This window comes from Nicotiana tomentosiformis, chromosome 2 (genome assembly GCF_000390325.3).
Source record: "Nicotiana tomentosiformis chromosome 2, ASM39032v3, whole genome shotgun sequence".
NCBI classification, from domain to species: domain Eukaryota; kingdom Viridiplantae; phylum Streptophyta; class Magnoliopsida; order Solanales; family Solanaceae; genus Nicotiana; species Nicotiana tomentosiformis.
In genome coordinates this window covers 113,903,972-113,921,879 of record NC_090813.1, presented here as the reverse complement: position 1 = coordinate 113,921,879, position 17,908 = coordinate 113,903,972, and the positions used below count along the sequence as shown (strand labels likewise).

General features: G+C 36.1%; 1 protein-coding gene and 1 long non-coding RNA gene across 3 annotated transcripts; both read left to right on the top strand.

The window, feature by feature from the left end:
- The first annotated feature begins 9,306 nt into the window (after positions 1-9,306).
- Positions 9,307-11,158, top strand: LOC104089708 (cyclin-dependent kinase inhibitor 7-like). Of its 2 annotated transcripts, none has more exons than XM_009594671.4 (4): positions 9,307-10,009; positions 10,251-10,291; positions 10,447-10,605; positions 10,740-11,158. In XM_009594671.4, exons 1-4 carry the CDS (start codon positions 9,674-9,676, stop codon positions 10,813-10,815), a joined length of 612 nt encoding a protein of 203 aa, XP_009592966.1. In that variant the 5' UTR covers positions 9,307-9,673; the 3' UTR covers positions 10,816-11,158. The 2 variants fall into 2 exon arrangements, with proteins under 2 accessions (XP_009592966.1, XP_009592967.1); XM_009594672.4 differs by having other exon boundaries at positions 9,310-10,009; positions 10,450-10,605; positions 10,740-11,022.
- A 3,748-nt stretch (positions 11,159-14,906) lies between these two features.
- LOC138905237 (uncharacterized) lies at positions 14,907-16,334 on the top strand. Its single transcript, XR_011413526.1, has 2 exons — positions 14,907-15,406; positions 15,508-16,334. It is a non-coding gene; the product is annotated as an uncharacterized lncRNA (long non-coding RNA).
- Positions 16,335-17,908: the final 1,574 nt, after the last annotated feature.

The following is a 17,908-nucleotide window of genomic DNA, read 5'->3' as shown; positions in this document are numbered from 1 at the left end:
ACTAGTCAATAGCTAGAGATTTTAGATTATTAATTACATAAATCCCCATTGTTGGTCCTCCTGAATAGCGATCTAGCTACAAACTACGAGAATACTGTTTAAATCCAATCCATGTGGACATGATATTATACTATACTATATTTGACTAGCGAGCACAAATTAAATGTGTGTTTTGCGCTCGTCAATGATATGATGATGATGATGCCCATAAGGGTGAATATTTTTAAAAGCTTATGTATATATATGTGTCATGCGTTTCATGTCAGTAGCCCTCAAATGTTACATGTTGTATCTTCTCTATCTCTCTTTACATGAATGTTCTTACTGATGCTTTCCAGCCTTACATACTCGGTACTTTATTCACACTGGCATATTTTTTGCATGGGGACACTGCGTTTCATTCCCGCAGGTCCCCATATATAGGTAGACGGTCCTCCTAGTAGGATATTAACTATGCGGAAGGTGTTGGTACACTCCACTTTCTCCGGAGTTACCTATTTGGTTAGTATGCCTTGGATATGTATTGATTGGTATGTTGGGGCCTTGTCCCGACCCTTATGACGTTTGTGTACGCTTGTAGACAAATGTCATGTATATGGATACTTGTATGGCCTTGTCGGCCTATGTTTTGAGTGTACAAATAATCATGTTGGCCTTATAAGCCCGTATGTCACATGTATACGTTTGTATATCATGTTGGGTCGTCCTATGTCAAGTATTCCCTTATGTTTTATTCTGGTTATCTCATGACTGCCTTTACGACCCATTTAAGCATGATGGTATGATAAGAAAGATACGTTATGTGGGCTCTCGGTTGAGTAAGGCACTAGGTTCCCGTCGCGTCCCTCCGATTTGGGTCGTGACAAACTTGGTATCAGAGCAGGTCTGTCCTTGGGATGTCTATAAGCCGTGTCTAGTAGAGTCTTATTTATGAGTGTGTTTCGCGCCGCACTTATAAACAGGAGTGTGCGGGACATTTAGGATTGTTCCCTTCCTTTCAAATTCTAGATCATGCGAAATATCGTAGTTGTAGGGAATCGAGTCTAATGTATATGTTGATATAGGTTGTACAAAAATGTCATTACCCAGAAGAGTTGCGGCTAGTCGGGATGTTAAGGAAGGATTAGGGGGAGGTATGATATGCACACCCTCTATTGAGATAGATCCGTCCGAGGATCAGGGTGAGTCACTCCCTCAGATAGCCCCGATTCCACTAGTACTAGAGGAATCGAGGGAGGCTCTGGCATCATTAAATCTTTGAGTTCCACCATCGACCTTGTCTATGTAAGAACAACAGTACATATATTGACACAGTTGGTTTCCTCTCAGGATTGGCGTCACCAGAGAGCCCCTGATAGTGATAGAGCCCTTGAATGGTCAGGAAATTCACAACCTCATGAGTTTAGAGAGCAAGAGTCATCTATATTTCTATGAGATGATTTTGATGAAGTTATGGGATGGACTAAGAGGGCCAGGACAGTTAATGGTGGTAGGTTATAGCAGATTGGAGTTGCGTAGTGACTTGCATGTGATCAGATAAATAAATTAATATTAGACAACTAAAGAGTGAGGCCTGTTAGAGTACGAGAAGTTGAGAATCAAGGATGTTTTGTTGAAATTACTTCAGAAAGAAACGAGAAGTGGAATGTTGTGAAAGGTTTGTGCGAAACCAAATAGACCAATATGAGTGAATATGGAGGACTATTAAGGGACATAAGTTAAAGTATGGGAGTACAATAAGATTCGTAGGCAAGTGAGCTCTAAGGTTATAAAGCAATATGGGCCCCGTTTTCATTAAAAGTGGATTAGTAATTTTAACGGGGATTATCGGAAGGTCAATTTAACCATACAAATGCGAGGTACTGATATCAGAGGATGTCTTAGGATGAACTAGAACTAAGGTACCGATTAGAGACTCAAAGGGCTCCCACACTAGCTAGCATTGCAGTGATAAAATGAGTGAATCAGCAGAAAGAGGAAGAGGATCGGTAGGAGAAGAACCCTAAAAGAAATTTATAAAGATCTCCTTGACAAGCCAAGTGAACTAAAGTTAAACTCATCGAAAGAAGGCATGCCAGGAAGAACGTATGACTCGTTACATGTATAGACCCCTATAAATTGTCTCAGAGGAAGAAAGGTTACCCATAGGAAAATTGTAAGTTACTAGGAATACAGACCTATGGAAGGCGAAAAGACGAGTAGGACTTCAAGCGTTAAACATTGAACTATTTTCCTAGGGGTAGGGGGGAGATGAGGTGGTAAAGCACTAAGTCAAGAGCATTTTTGTTTAACAACAAAAAGATTGGAGTATTGGGACAGAAATGTGTATAAGCAATTTTAAAGTAATGCACGGGTACAAAGGATATGGAAAAGAGACAATATTGGTTTATAAATAGAAGATAAGTATAGTCAAACACTTTATACATGGGAATTTTAACGTAAAGAATTCATTAAAGTTGGAAGATATAACTCTAAAGGAAATTGTTGAGCTTGAAAGGAGAAGGAAGAATAATCATAAGGAGTTAGAAATGGACCCAAGTACGATGACTCTTAAAATTAAAGATAGACCATGGTAATGTCTAAATGTTGCAACCAAGAGGGATAATCGAGATGACAACAAGAACAAGTGAGTTAGTATGATATTTCAGGGAAAACAAATCTAAAGAAGAGAAACCATCAACGTGGAAACAATAAAGTCGACATCAAGGATAAGACTTAGGATAGACAATAAGGAAAGGATGAAGTAGAAAGAAGCAGTATGAAGGTAAGGTATTTCACAACGTCAGTTTCTTCTATAAATCGAAACTAAACCAACGAAGAAATACGTCAAATGTTTACGGTAACAAAAAGATGGAAACCAATATATAAGGTCTAGAACTATATGTACAAGAGATTCAGAATGTGTGGGGATTAGATTAGAGTTGCAAATAAGCAATATCATAATATAAATAAGATGTCGTTGACAACTAGGGGTAGTGAGAAATATAAGGAGAAATAGAGAACCATAATGGTATACATGTTTCATATAAGACGGCTTAGAACTAGAATAAAAAGAGCGGAACTAAAATTGTAAGGGATGCATTTAGTCGTAAGTCATGAGTGGTTTGATAAATGAGCAAGCCCCAAAAGAAAAAGGGGTTGACTAGAGGTCTTCACCAATTAATAGGTTCGAAATATGCTTGGTAGACTCAATAATAAAAATATAATGGCCAAATATGGTAGAGTCATATCTTGTAGATAGGGAAGATTTTCGTTTTAGGAAAAGTTAAAAGAAGTATTCGACAAGAGATAACTAAAACTTTTTGAGTCTATTGAAGGAGGGTTCTTGAAATATCATGGCCGATTGCGTGTTGGGACAGAGGTTCATTATTCACGCTATTCTATTCATCTCGGAACGTCAAAAGTATACCATGATGTCAAAGGATTACATTGGTAGGACGACATGAAGGAAATTATTGTAGGGTTCGTAGCTTAATATTCTAGTTGCTGATCGGACAAAATACAATATCAGGAACCCAATAGATTGACACAAATAAAGTAACCCAATATGGAAAGGAGAAAAGATTGGTATAAGATTCGTTACAAATATAGCAAGTTCGATTCCACACGGACGGCTGTGGTTAGTTTGATAAAAATCAGTTTATTTTTATTGGACAACTTACTAAAGGTTATGTAAAGTGGAAGGGTGCAGAAGGTAGATCAGGTACAAAATATTTCTGCCTTGATTACAGTTAATAAAGGTACTCAGTTACAGATAGCTTCTGAAATCCCTCTCAAGAAACATGGGTACATAAGATAATTCTAGCAAGTAAAACGTACAATTCAGATGCTTAAAGACATGTTACAAGCTAAGATGTCAAATTTTATAGAAGGATGGGATAATCAATTACCGACTATTGAGTAGTGCACAACAATAACTATAGTAGTATCTATACATGCGGGAGGATCATAAGAAAATATTATAAAGCGTGATGCAGAAGGAAATATAGATTCCTCATAAGGCAGTTTGAAAGATAGAATTATTCTACCTGATCTAACGTATCAAGTTATAGAAAAGTCAGCATATTTCAAGAGTGTTTGTGCTTAGAAGCGTCATAGGTTGAACCTTAAAATGCGACGACGAGACTTAAGAAAATCTCGAGTTGATAATGAGGCCTTCTTGAAAACTTCGCTCATGAAGAGCATAGTAACTTAATGAAACAAGCTAATCAAGACATATATAAAGCCACTCCAAACTACCTAGGAAAGAGACAAAATTGAATTTTTCCTCAGAATTAGGATCCGTTCATCCGGTTATCATGTTCCAATATTGAAGAAATGCATTAAATGATATACACGTTGTAGAGGGTCGATCTTAGGAGAAGATTCCAGTTGCTATTAATGAATCAGGAATCTATGTTGCAGAAGCACATGATGTTCAGATTGCAGAGAACATGTCTTACGAAGAGGTTCTAGTTGTAATTTTAGATGGCAGGTCAACAAGTTGGGGACCAAGAAAGTGACTTCCGTAATGATATCATGGAGGAATATGAACGTTGAAGGTAAGACGTGGGAAGCTGGAGAATAGATAAATTCTAAGTACCCTCAGTTGCTTCAGATAGAAGATTCTTGATGACTGTAGCTTGGCCATGTGTCTTCATAACCCATGACATGTGATTTTGATTAACACTCATTTTATGATTAATCGATATTCAGAATTGAAGAGTTACAACATTTTCAAGAGCAAAATTATTTGGACACAAGGTATGGGATAGTCTTTTTTGCAGAGGACACTCTATCGAAATTTTTGCAAAATCTGAAAGGACTAGCTTCTCCTTTAAGATTGCTTTACATTCGAGGATGAATGTTCCAAATGGGGGAAGGATGTTACACCCCGTACTTTCATGTTAGAATTCATATTAAGTAAATCAATATGAGAGGGAGAGTTAAAATAACTTTACAAAGATAATGATTGGTTAAGACAAGTTTTAAGGAAGTATTGTGAGGGTTGGAAGGTTAAGACGCTAATCGAATTGAAGAAAATAAGTTTCGTCGAAAGCCGACAAGTTGGGAGTATTATAACCTGTATTTGTGACGTGATACTAGGGTGATTAGGATGATAAGAAGGTAATGTCATGAGGTAATTTAGTCGTATGAGAGTCGTGTGTAAAATTTTGAAGCCAAGCGAGTTGTGAAACAAAAGTTGTCACAAGTTACGTTCATAAATTTTCATGAAATTTAGGTCCGATGTTACTGAGCTTTTCTCTCAATGTACTTGGAATTACGGGGTGATCTCCCCACCAAATTTAATATCTACGAGTCTAGTTTCCTATGCATTAAACCGTTAATCAATACAATGTAGAAGTAGAGATATATTCACATTTTCGCAAAGCTGTACAAGAAGCACCTGTTGGGACCCACTTGAGACGACCACCGACCTTACTTTTTTTAAAAGATGTTTCAGCCTCATTTCGGGTTATTTCTCACCTAAAATTTGCTCAAGGTCTCTACAAAACTCTCTCTCTCTAACATATCCCAAGATCTTAAGAACCAAACTCAAGGGGAATCAACTCAAATCATCATCAAAAGTGTTAAAGACTACAAGAGAATACTTCTATGATGTTGTGGTGTGATTGAGGGCTACTAGGAGCTAAGTTGAGATGGGGTTTCGAGTTGTAGCTTCTTTCCAAGGTATGTATAATATTTTCTTGATTGTGCCTAAGGTTAATCTTGTGTTAGTTCTATTGTATGAGTGAAAAACCATAAGATAGCACTTGAAAGAATATGGGATATGGTTATCTTTTTGGTAGTACTATTTTGTGGCTAAATATATGGTTTGGGGTGGCTGGAAATTATGAGAAATAATTTGATAATATTGTGGCTGCTGTTGTTAAGCTTTTGTAGGCTTTAATTAAGTTTATTAAAGAAGAAAAGATGAAAAACAAGTGATTGGCGATAAAAGTTAAGGTGCTAGGCGTATAAGGCTGTTTTGGAAGGTATTTTGTGGATGTTTTGAACTAGGAATAATATAGTACATATAAGTATGATGTTCTAACAGTTGTAAACTAATTTATGGATTAAGAGTTGGATTCAATTTATATTTTGTTATTAGTAAAAACGAGTTTGCCGCTCAATATGATTGTTAAGGTAATCGGAGAATATCATATTGGATTATATTATTGTTATTGCTATTGTTGGTTATTGTTGTTGTTGTTGTTGGGATGTTGATGACCCTTAGTGGTCTTTAGAATGTAGTAAAAACAGGGGAGTTGCTGCCCAATTTTTCGCAAGCTATACGACTAGCCAAATACGATGGTACGACATTATATGTTGACGACAATATCATTTTACTTGTTATAGACGCAAGAATTGTGTTGAGCTTGGTTGAGGAATAAGGAAGAGATCATACATGTATGTTAAGGCACTTCCTTCTTTCTTTTGGCATGATTTAAAGTGAAATAAATTTAAACGATACGCTATTTCATAACGGATCTACTCCTAGCAACTAAGGTTGTCCATGTTGTTCCTTTCTTATCAAGTTATTCTAAGATTGTATGTATGATCCTTAAATCCTATTGAGGTCCATATTGATGGTATGAATGTCCATAATGTTAATCGAAGGTGTAACAAGCCCGCGTCACTTCGAAAAGTTTAGAACGTGATTCCATGAGTCTAGCATGCATTATATATATGCATCAATTCTACTCTACCGAGCCGCGCTATAGTCGGTCGAAAATGACAACTACTGTACAACCACTGATCAGTTGGGTTTTACCGAGTTTTACGTGGCCGGGTACGATTCTGCCTAGCCTAATAATGGCCAGGTACGCTTTTTCTGAACCTATTTCGGTCTGGTATGATATGATGATGATGATGATGACCACAACAATAACAACCACCCAGTATAATCCCACAAGTGGGGTCTGGGAAGGGTAGGATGTACACAGCCTTACCCCTACCTTGGAAGGGCAGAGAGACTTTTTTCGATAGATCCTCTGCTAAAAATATGATGATGACCACAAAGGCAAATATTTTAAAAAGCTTATGTATATATATGTGTCATGCATTTCATGTCAGTAGCCCTCAAAGGTACTCAGATGTTACAGGTTATATTTTCTCTATCTCTCTGTACATTATTGTTCTTACTTATGCTTTCAGTCTTACATACTCGGTACTTTATTCGTACGGACGTCCCTTTTGCCTGGAGACATTACGTTTCATGCCCGCAGGTCCCCATAGACAGGTTGACGGTCCTTTTATTAGGCTATCAGCTCAGCGGAAGGTGTTGGTGCACTTCACTTGCTTCAGAGTTGCCTATTTGGTCAATATTCTTTGGAAATGAATTGATTGGTATGTCAGAGCCCTTTCCCTACCCTTATGACATTTATGTACTCTTAAAGGCTTGTAGATAGATGTCATGTATATGGATACTTGTAAGGCCTTGTCGGCCTATGTTTGAGTGTACAAATGATTATGTCGGCCTATGTTTGAGTGTACAAATGATTATGTCGGCCTTATAGGCCCGTATGTCACATGTATAAGTTTGTATATTATGTTGGGTCGTCCTATGTCGAGTATTCCCTTATGTTTTATTCTGATTATCTCATGACTACCTTTCCGGCCTATTTACGCATGATGGTATGATAAAAAAGATACGTTATGTGGGTACTCGGTTGAGTAAGGCACTGGGTACCCGTCGCGTCCCTCTGATTTGGATCGTGACACTGGCATATACCACCCATTAGGAGAGTCACTTAATAACGTTAATAAGAAGGTTATTTGACTAAGAGATTCTTTTTCTCTCCTTTAACCTATGAATTGAAAAATGCAAAGAGGTGTTGAAATACTTCTTAGAAACTTGTTCAAGCATTTATTTGACAAGGATAATTTTTGAAGAAAATAATTAATATATTATAGTTTATTTATTTATAAAAACCACTTATTTCAGATCAAATTAAAAAGGCTAGAAAATCATTTCTATGGACCGAAAGGAGTAAAATCTATTTGACCTAAAGGTATAAAATTTAGACTCATAACTCAAGTTATAGAAAAAGTATCTAGGTTATAAGTTATTGAAGCTCAAGGGAAGTGAAAGGACAGAATAAGATATAAGAGTGAAAGGACAGAATAAGATATAAGTTTCAATATCTGCAGTTCTGCCCGAACTACATTAAGAATTTATTTAATTTTTGAAAGGAAACTATTCATGTTTTTCTCTGTCTTATACCTTGCTTTAATTTTACTCCCAAAAATTTCGTCAACGCACAAACAAGTTTGGCGTCATATAATAAATAGTGAGTACTTTTGATATTTCCAATATTCTGTGACAATTATTATTCACCTGTTAACTTTCAATGGTATTCCCTACTACTACTACTACCGTTAATCCAAAGAGAAGGGGTGTGTGTTCTCCGCTGTCAATCCAAAACGTTAAGATAATTACTCGCTTAGTTCACTTTTACTGACAAGTATACTAAAAATAAATTTTTATTTTTACTTGTCACTTTACGTATATTAAGAGAAACAATTTTTTTTTCTGTTATACCCACAATATTTATTACTCATTTCAAATCATTTTCTCAAATTCAATAAAATATGCATCAATTAATATGGGTATCATGGTAAATTATGCACTTCATTTATTATTTCTTAAGAGGTATGAAAAATCAAAACGTGTCAAGTAAAAGTGAACGGGGAGAGTAATTATAATTTATTTTAATTTTATTTGGCTAACAAGTATTAAATTAACGGTAAAATAGTCATGTTTCAGGCCCCACATAAGAGAAAATTATTAAACTCCACATGCTCAAGTGGTATACATGGGTCATCAACATTTAACTTGTTGTTGGTCGTGCTTCAACAAAATACTGACAATATTAAAACACTGATCCTCAACTATATATTTCATTTAACTTATAAAAGCAAAACCTTCATATATGGTTTTAATAACATAAAAATTAAGATTGGAGAAGGAGTATCTTCATTCTTCCAACTTAAAATTATTTAATGTTTTTTTTTGGTTAAAAGTCTGAAAGTAAAACTAGAAATAAATGTGACTTGGGGAAAATTGTAATCTTACTCCTCTTGTCCATCCCATTTGTAACCGTATCTGTTATTCCAAATATGCCTTTGAAAGTATTATCCATGTTCCGGCAAATTTCTCTAACAGTTTTGAGAAAAGGAACGTTATGACTTCAGTCCTGTTTATTCGAGCTCCCTAACGGATGTCAGAATGCCGTTACGGCAGGAAAAAGATCCCCCGTCACATTAGAAGTATGGACCACATGACTAAGCGACCAATAATACACGAACCCAATCGAATCATTCAATGGAATTGGCCTATCATTATCACCATCACCGTCTCTCAACACTTCTTCTCTCCCCCCCACACTGAAACAAAGTGCTGCTGCTTCTGCTGCTGCAAAAGAAGATATCCTCATTTCAGATCGTACGATTCTGGTGTCCAAAAATTCTGTAATTCCAGTAGTTTATAGCAAAGAAGAATCCGTGTCCGACGAAGAGAGAATTTAAATAAGACGTAAGCGTTAATTGGGAGAGAAAAAAAATTCTAGATTGCATAGAATTTGAGTACTCCAATGAAGAGAGAAATTAATACTACTATCAAAATTATTGCGAAAGTAATAGCGGGAAATTAAAGAAGGATTGTAATTGGAGAGATATAACTGAAACATCGATGAGAAGATATAAGAGCAAGTCGAAGGGAATTGGAGAAATGACGGTTGGCCAGGTGGAAGAGGTAGCAGTGAAGATGACAGCATCAGCTGAAGGGGAGGTTTCAGAGGTTGCCGGCCGTTCAAAGAAGAGGAAGATGTGTGATGGTGATTTAGAGATCTCATCAACTGTAGCTTGTGTTAGAAGTCACTCTGAACATATTTCAGTTGCACAGGAGAGTTTAGTTACTCCGACGAGCGAGCTCAGTTCTCACGCTGCTCTTAGCTCTAACTTTGATGACGCTTTATTAGCATCTTGCTGTGCAAGTTATGAAAGCTCGAAATCCCTAGATCTGGAAGTATGTGCAAAAGTCTTCGAATTTTACTTCCCAGTTTTTATTCTATTCTTTCACTCGTATATATATGATTCAGTCAATTTTAATCGTATCAACTTGCTGCATTTAAAGTGTATTGAATTGTCTTATCGCACTATAAATTCTGTTGAATTAGTGATGTTCATAGCTTTTATTTTTATTGTTTTTTAGGGGGTGAAATTGCCGACGGTCTGAATATTTGAATTTTGAAATTTTGAATTTACAGGAGGAGACAGTGGAGATTGCAACGCCGAAGAGTAAAGAAAGGTAAATATGCGTCTCTTTATATTTTCATGCTTATATATATTTCCTCTCCCCGTCTCTTCACTTCAGCAGCCGCTTAGTTCCTTTCTGCCGTTTCAAATATCTCTCTCTATGAAGCCTTCAATTCCACCCTTCGTTTACAAAACGTCTCTCTGCAGTAGTGTTAAAGCTGAACTACGCCAAATAGAGTCACCGACGAGACCACACCATGCCAATTCTCGCCGCCGACTAACGGCGGAAAAAATGCCCTCGGAGACTGACCTTGAAGAATTCTTTGCTGCAGCCGAGAAAGATATCCTTAAACGATTTACCAAAAAGTACATTTCTCTCTCTCTCTCTCTTTTTCTGACATTCGCGTTAACACATTCTAATTATGAAGTTTGTTTTTTTTCCTTCCTATTAATTTCTTCATTGTATAACAAATTCTTATAAAATTTGCGTGCTGGCTCAGGTACAACTTTGACTTTGTGAAGGAGAAGCCATTGGAAGGTCACTACGAGTGGGTCCGATCGACTATAAAACCATGAAGATGAATGGAGATTAGCAAGATTAACAACACGATTTTACAAGCTAAGACCACGTACGAGCTTCTCAATCTAATTTCCTGGTAGCGCACTGATTCTAGTATTTCCTAGTATATTTTAAGTATTTGCGCTTCTAAAATAATTCTCTCTTTTTCTCCTTTTTTCTTTTATTTATGGTTTAAGTTTGGATATGTACAGTTAGTTCTCTTCTTTCTTTCCACGTATGGGAGCAAACCGGTCTCCCTTTGTGTTAATTAAAATTAGTTGCATCTAGAAGTTGTGCACGCTGAAGCTGAACTCCAAATTTACAATTGATAAATGAGAAGAAAGGTTCTTTTTTATTAAATCCTCACAAAATACCTAATGTATTCACTCTCACAATATAATTGGGTGAATTTTGTAATTGAGCAATGCAATTGTGCTCTTCGGTAAATAGGCCGTTGTAGACATTGGTTCGCCAATAAGACACTGAAATATTTCGTCTATGATTTTTGGTGATTCTGTTCGAATGTACATTCTCTGGTAGTGAGAATACATGGGACTAATTACTGACGTCCAAAGAGGAGCACTAGAATATTCGCTGGAGGCAGTGATATCTTACAGTACAGAAAACGCGGCAGTAGGCCTTGCCGTGTAAGTTACGGACACGTGTTTAATGGAAAGGTTATCCTATCCCATGTGGGCTTTGACTATTCTGGACCCTCTCCATGCAGATCAAAGTACACTACGCACTTGGCCAAATTCCATCTCTATTTTTTCTTTTGGTAATTTGGGTTTCATTGGTGAAGGCATTATGCACGAAAACTAACTCGCATGTGCTCTTTCTAGCCCCCGGAAAAAGACACATGAAGTATAGCCCATTAAACTTTAAAATGAGCATGGAGTAAAGTTGTTGAAGAAGAGGTCAAGTATTCTACACTCTTTTGGCCTGGTGATTGAGGAATAGTACACTGGTTATATAGTATTTCCTCGGGTTAAATAATTGAATTAATAGATCGATTGATTTTAATTGCACAAGTTAGAATTCAGAATTACCAAACTAGTAAAATGCTTGCATTTCATGAATGCTCATTTCTCATAGTACCAAGCCCCATATGAAAGTACAAGAAGGGTGGGTGAATTGTCGGTTTTTCTTTTTGTATCCTAAGTGGTTGACTAATTTACCAATTAGTCGACTGAAAATAAAGACAGAATATAAATGAAAGCAGAAGTAAAATACAGGAATTAAAGACACCCAAATTTTTATACTGGTTTGGATTCAATGTGAATCTTACTCCAGTCCCCTTGGGTTGCAAGGGTGTTCTCTCTTCAAAGCTCCTTGAAAGTTTCGTACAATTGTGTTGATGTTATCTCGAACACCAACTTACTTCTGAATCTAAGTACGCTCGTGATACAATGCATCACCAATATTTTTCTCTCTTTCTTCTCTCTACTGATTACACAGTAAACTTTGCTAAGATTACAATGCTTGTTTAGAGTAGAACAAAAAGTATGAAATTGGTATGATCAAAGTATGTGTCTTCAAAGCTGGTACATATATATATATATATATATATATATATATATAGGAGGTCTTCTTGACTTATCTTGAGAGATTGCAAACCCAAGGGAGTTGATCCGAGAAAGGAATAATAAAGTGATTCTTTCCAAAAATAAGATATTACTCTTGCTGATTTGCCTTGACTTGTGGTCTTGATTGGATTTTTCCTTTTCTGAGCAGATATTCACGTTATTTGAATCAAATCAGATCTCTTAATTCCGGCTTTTAATTGTCCTCCTTTGATAGAGGAATCTTCAGTGCATAGTTTTGCGATCTTGAATTCCTTTGATTAAGGTCCTTCCTATAATATCTTCCCTTAATCTTCTATCAAATCCTTGATTGATTTTTCCTTTGAACTTCCGCTACTCCTTCCTTTTTTGTCTCAAATCTTCGATGCTTCCTTTCCATTGCTTTAGGAGTGTATTCATTAATCTTCTACCAAATCCTTGATTGATGTACTTTGCTTCAGGAGTGTTTTTGCACATAAAAGATATATTATTTTGCATCATTAAAATAAATATAGATCTAACACTAGAGAGATGAAAAGGTGAGGGTAGGCGAACATGGCATACATATGATTTGGTATAGGATGTTTTCTCTAAGCATGTATGTGTTGAATACCTTTTTTCCGTTTAGAATAGAGATTCTTTTTAAGGTTTGATAGTAAATTTTCTTTTTCTGATTAAAAGTTGTCCAAAGAGTACTAAGAGACAGATGTTGTGCTTGCAACTAAGCTTCAACCAAACATAAAGTTCAGGTGCCTCCTGTTAGGTGGAAAATAACACACCTTTGAGATGGGAGAAATTTACCAGTTTGAGTTGGAACTAAGTTTTATGCACCAAAAATATTTCAAAATCTTGTCATTAATTAAGTAGTTACAGGCTAGTCTCTTAATAGGCATCGATTGATCATCTGGGTTAAAATTCGTTGATGGTTAAATATTTTTTGTAATAGTATATCTTACGATTAATTAACGTTTGCATAATACGACTGATACAAAAAATTTTAAAGGCCCGAGTAGTATTTTTCCCTAATATATTTAATGGCTTGAGATTGAAAACCAAAAAACTACGGCAAAGAGCGGGTCGTGCGTCAATTGACTTTTGGTTGCTGTAACAGAAAGGGCTGGTACAACAGTAAAAATTACCCAAAAACTACGCTTTCATCATTTGTTACACAAGCATTCTTCTTGGATCTGCTGACGAGACCTTCCTTATATTGGGTAGTGCACCTGCTGCTTCTTATTTATACCATTAAATTCTGGAATATCTGTTGGGTTTTATATAATAACATGTGTGAATGAAAAATAGAGGGAAAAGATTTGGAGTGAAACGAAAAGTTTGAAATTGTTTCCTTTACTAATGCAATTTGTCCCTAATCGGATAAAGAAAGAAAATTTTTATGCTTATATAGAGAAACACATCTTGTAGCTCTTAAAGAGTTGAGAAGAAGTGGTGACTCACGCTGTCATTGTCGCTCTGCTCGGCTTCGGTTTCATGATTTATAATTTTTTGGACAAAATTTATTTCTTATTTTTCATTATTTATTTTTCTTTTTTCCTGATATATTTTCGCGGATAATTTCCTAATGCCTAATGATCGTTTTTGAAATTAAAATTCGCGACCAAATAGAAAGGTTTTATGCCGAAACAGTACCTCATGTGAACAGGTACTTTCACACCTATTCAACCCAGACTTTTTGGCTATAAATTCTTAGGTTTGGTCTCACTTTCAGACCACCGAAAATTTGCATACTCTCCCCTCTCTCTTCTGCATTTCTGCACTGTCTTTCAAAAGAAAAAATGTAAGCATCAGTGTGATTTACTGTCGTTTGTTGAGTTCGACGAGGTTCTATAATTTCCATTGCTAGTATTACACAATAGTTATTCCGTTCTATCCTGGGAGGAATTAATGCAACAACCTTGGGCAACAGTGATGTGATTAAATTTCTTAAGGAAATACAATTTTCTAAAAAGGGTTGCTAAATTTATAACGTCCCTTATTTCGTATGTGACGACATGTCGAACTAAAACAAAAAACTTTTTCTTGCTAGGTGTAATCCGTTGGACATAGATCCAATTTTTTACTTTTTTGGATTCCTTGGAATTTCATTTTCCTGTTCCTGGTGGTATCAAAACGCTGGTATATCGAGATATCTTATCTGTCTCTCCAGGAAAATGGATATATCCAGAAAAGATTTTAAGTTCAATTCATTTTTTTTTCTCTCCACCCGGACCAACCCACCGACTCGGCTTCTTAGATTTAATGGGCTCGGAACGTTCTTCATCTGATTTTATTTCTGTCTTTTGTTTCTGCTTCTACAAGCTTAAGAATTTTTTTTTTTTTTATATTCTGTATTCATCTTACTTTCTTCTTTGGGAGACTAAAGATCTAACGATTTTCTACTCCCGTTTTGGAGATTAAAATCGTTAATTTTTTTACTCCCGTGAGATTAAAGTCTTTGTGGCTTTCTTCTCAATCCGAGATTAAAATTCTTTTAATTTTTTACTTGGTTATTTGTATTCGATTTGAAGATATAAAACCTTCACCAACTTACTAATTCTGGTTGTGTCAATTTCTTTTACAGAAAAATGACAACAAGTACGGACCAATAGAATATTGCATTGGCTGCGTCTTCAAGTCGCACAACGCCTGCACCTGCGATGGCACCGACAGAAAAGCCCGAAAAGTTTGCCGAAGTGGACTTCAAGCGCTGACAGCAGAAAATATTCTTCTACCTGACCACACTCAATTTGCAGCGCTTTAACAGCGAGGACGTTCCAGTTTTAGGAGAAGAAACTCTCGAAAATGAACGATTTGTGGTCACGGAGGCATGGAAGCATTCTGACTTCTTATGCAAAAACTATATTTTAAGTTGCTTGGAAGACGGCTTGTACAATGTTTATAGCTTCATGAAAACATCAAGAGAGTTGTGGAATGCTCTTGAAAAGAAGTACACGACTGAAGATGCTGGACTTAAGGAGTTTGTGGCCGCAAAATTTCTGGATTTCAAAATGGTTGACGGCAAATCTGTCATAACACAAGTCCAAAAATTGTAAGTTATTGTTCATGATCTCCTTTATGAAGGTATAAACCGAGTCAATATTTTTATTCAAGATATTGATTATTTTACTAATTATAAATTTACAACTAAAGGTATGGTCATAAATGAAGCATTTCAAGTTGCGGCATTTATTGAAAAGTTGCCTCCGCTGTGGAAGGACTTTAAGAATTACTTGAAACATAAGTGCAAGGAGATGACGCTTGAAGACCTTATTATTCGTCTGCGGATTGAAGAGGACAACAATGTTACTGAAAAGAAGTCACGTGGTAACTCAACAATAATGGGAGCAAATATAGTTGAGGAAGTATCTACAAGCAACAAAAAGCGGAAGAAGCCATCTGGTCCAAAGAAATACCCGAGAAATAAGAAGTTCAAAGGTAATTGCCACAACTGTGGAAAGGTTGGACATAAAGCTGTGGACTGTCGTGCACCAAAAAAGGACAAGAAGAAGAGTCAAGCAAACATGGTTGAAAAGAATGATGAAATTGAGGACTTATGTGCCATGTTATCTGAATGCAGCTTGGTAGGAAATTTCAAGGAGTGGTGGATTGATTCTGGAGCCACTCGCCATGTTTGTGCTAACAAAGAGTTATTTGCCTCTTATGTTCCCGTAGGGCCCGATAAGACTATCTTTATGGGAAACTCCGCAACAACAAAAATTGAAGGAGTTGGGAAGATAGCTTAGAAGATGACTTCGGGCAAAGTTGTGACTCTAAACAATGTTCTCTATGTTCCTGAAATTCGCAACAATTTGATCTCTGCTGGACTTCTTATCAAGAATGGATTTAAGTATGTGTTTGTTTCTGAAAAAGTTGTAATTAGTAAGAATGATGTGTATGTAGAAAATGTTACCTAACTGAGGGTCTTTTCAAGTTGAATGTAATAGTATTGATATCAATAAAGTTCAAGCTTCTTCTTACTTACTTGAGTCAAATAATTTATGGCATGCACGTTTAGGTCACGTCAACTTCAAAACTATACGAAAAATGATTAACTTGGAAGTATTGCCTAATTTTGAATGCGATAATTTGAAATGTCAAATATGTGTGGAATCTAAGTATGTTAAACATCCTTATAAGTCAGTTGAAAGGAATTCAAATCCTTTAGAATTAATTCACACAGATATTTGCGACATGAAGTCAATACCATCTCGCAGTGAAAAAAAGTATTTCATAACTTTTATTGACGATAGTACTAGATATTGCTATATTTATTTAATTAATAGTAAAGATGAAGCAATTGAGGCATTCAAGCAATACAAAAAGGAAGTTGAAACACAACTAAACAAAAAGATCAAAATGATAAGAAGTGATAGGAGTGGCGAATATGAATCTCCTTTTGAAGAAAAATATTTGGAATATGGCATTATTCACCAAACAACTGCCCCTTACTCACCGCAATCTAATGGAATCACGAAAATAAAGAATAGAACTTTAAAGGAGATGATGAATGCCTTGTTGCTAAATTCGGGTTTACCCCAAAACTTGTGGGGGGGGGGGGAACTATTCTTACAGCTAATCAAATACTCAATCGAGTTCCCCATAGCAAAATACAATCCATTCCATATGAAAAATAGAAAGGTAGGAAATCCAACTTAAAATTTTTTAAAGTGTGGGGGTGTTTGGCTAAAGTACAAGTTCCTAAACCCAAAAGGGTAAAGATTGGACCGAAAACGGTTGATTGCGTTTTCATAGGATATGCAAGATATAGTAAGGCATATCGTTTTCTGGTTCATAAATCAGAAAATCCTAACATACATATTAATACGGTAATCGAATACGATAATGCTGAATTCTTTGAGGATATTTATCCATATAAAAATGAATGCAAGTCGTCTAGTGAAAATTCTAAGCGACCTCGTGAAGAAGCAAAGGAAAGTACGTTTAATGAGGAAAATCCAAGACGTAGTAAACGTCAAAGGAAACCTACTTCCTTTGGACCAGACTTTCTGATATTTTTGTTAGAAAATGAGCCTCAAACATTTAAAGAAGCAATGTCTTCCTCGAAAGCACAATATTAGAAAGAGGCAGTCAATAGTGAGATAAAATCATATTAAGTAATCATACTTGGAAATTGGTTGATCTTCCTCGAGGAAACAAACCTTTGGGTTCTAAGAGGATTTTCAAAAGGAAAATGAAAGGTGATGGTACTATTGACAAATATAAGACAGGATTAGTTGTCAAAGGGTTTAGACAACTAGAAGGTCTTGATTATTTTGATACATACTCACCGATAACAAGGATTACATCTATTCAGGTGTTAATAGTGTTAGCCGCCATGTATGGTCTTGAAATCCATAAGATGGATGTGAAAACAACCTTCTTTTTGTCATGACCCAAACCGATGGGCCGTGACGAGTTTCCTAATTCTACCTATCGAGCACCCCTAAGTATTCGTCTAAGATATAAATATGAAATAAGTGTAGGCCATGCATAACATCTGAAAATAAACTACTAATCCATAAAAACAACCTACGTGAGAAAACATGCCCAA

Coding starts and splice junctions, on each gene's coding strand:
- LOC104089708 (XM_009594671.4), top strand. CDS start 9,674: ATGAGAAGATATAAGAGCAAGTCGAAGGGAATTGGAGAAATGACGGTT. Junction 10,010..10,250: donor CGAAATCCCTAGATCTGGAA/GTATGTGCAAAA, acceptor TTGAATTTACAG/GAGGAGACAGTGGAGATTGC. Junction 10,606..10,739: donor CTTAAACGATTTACCAAAAA/GTACATTTCTCT, acceptor GTGCTGGCTCAG/GTACAACTTTGACTTTGTGA.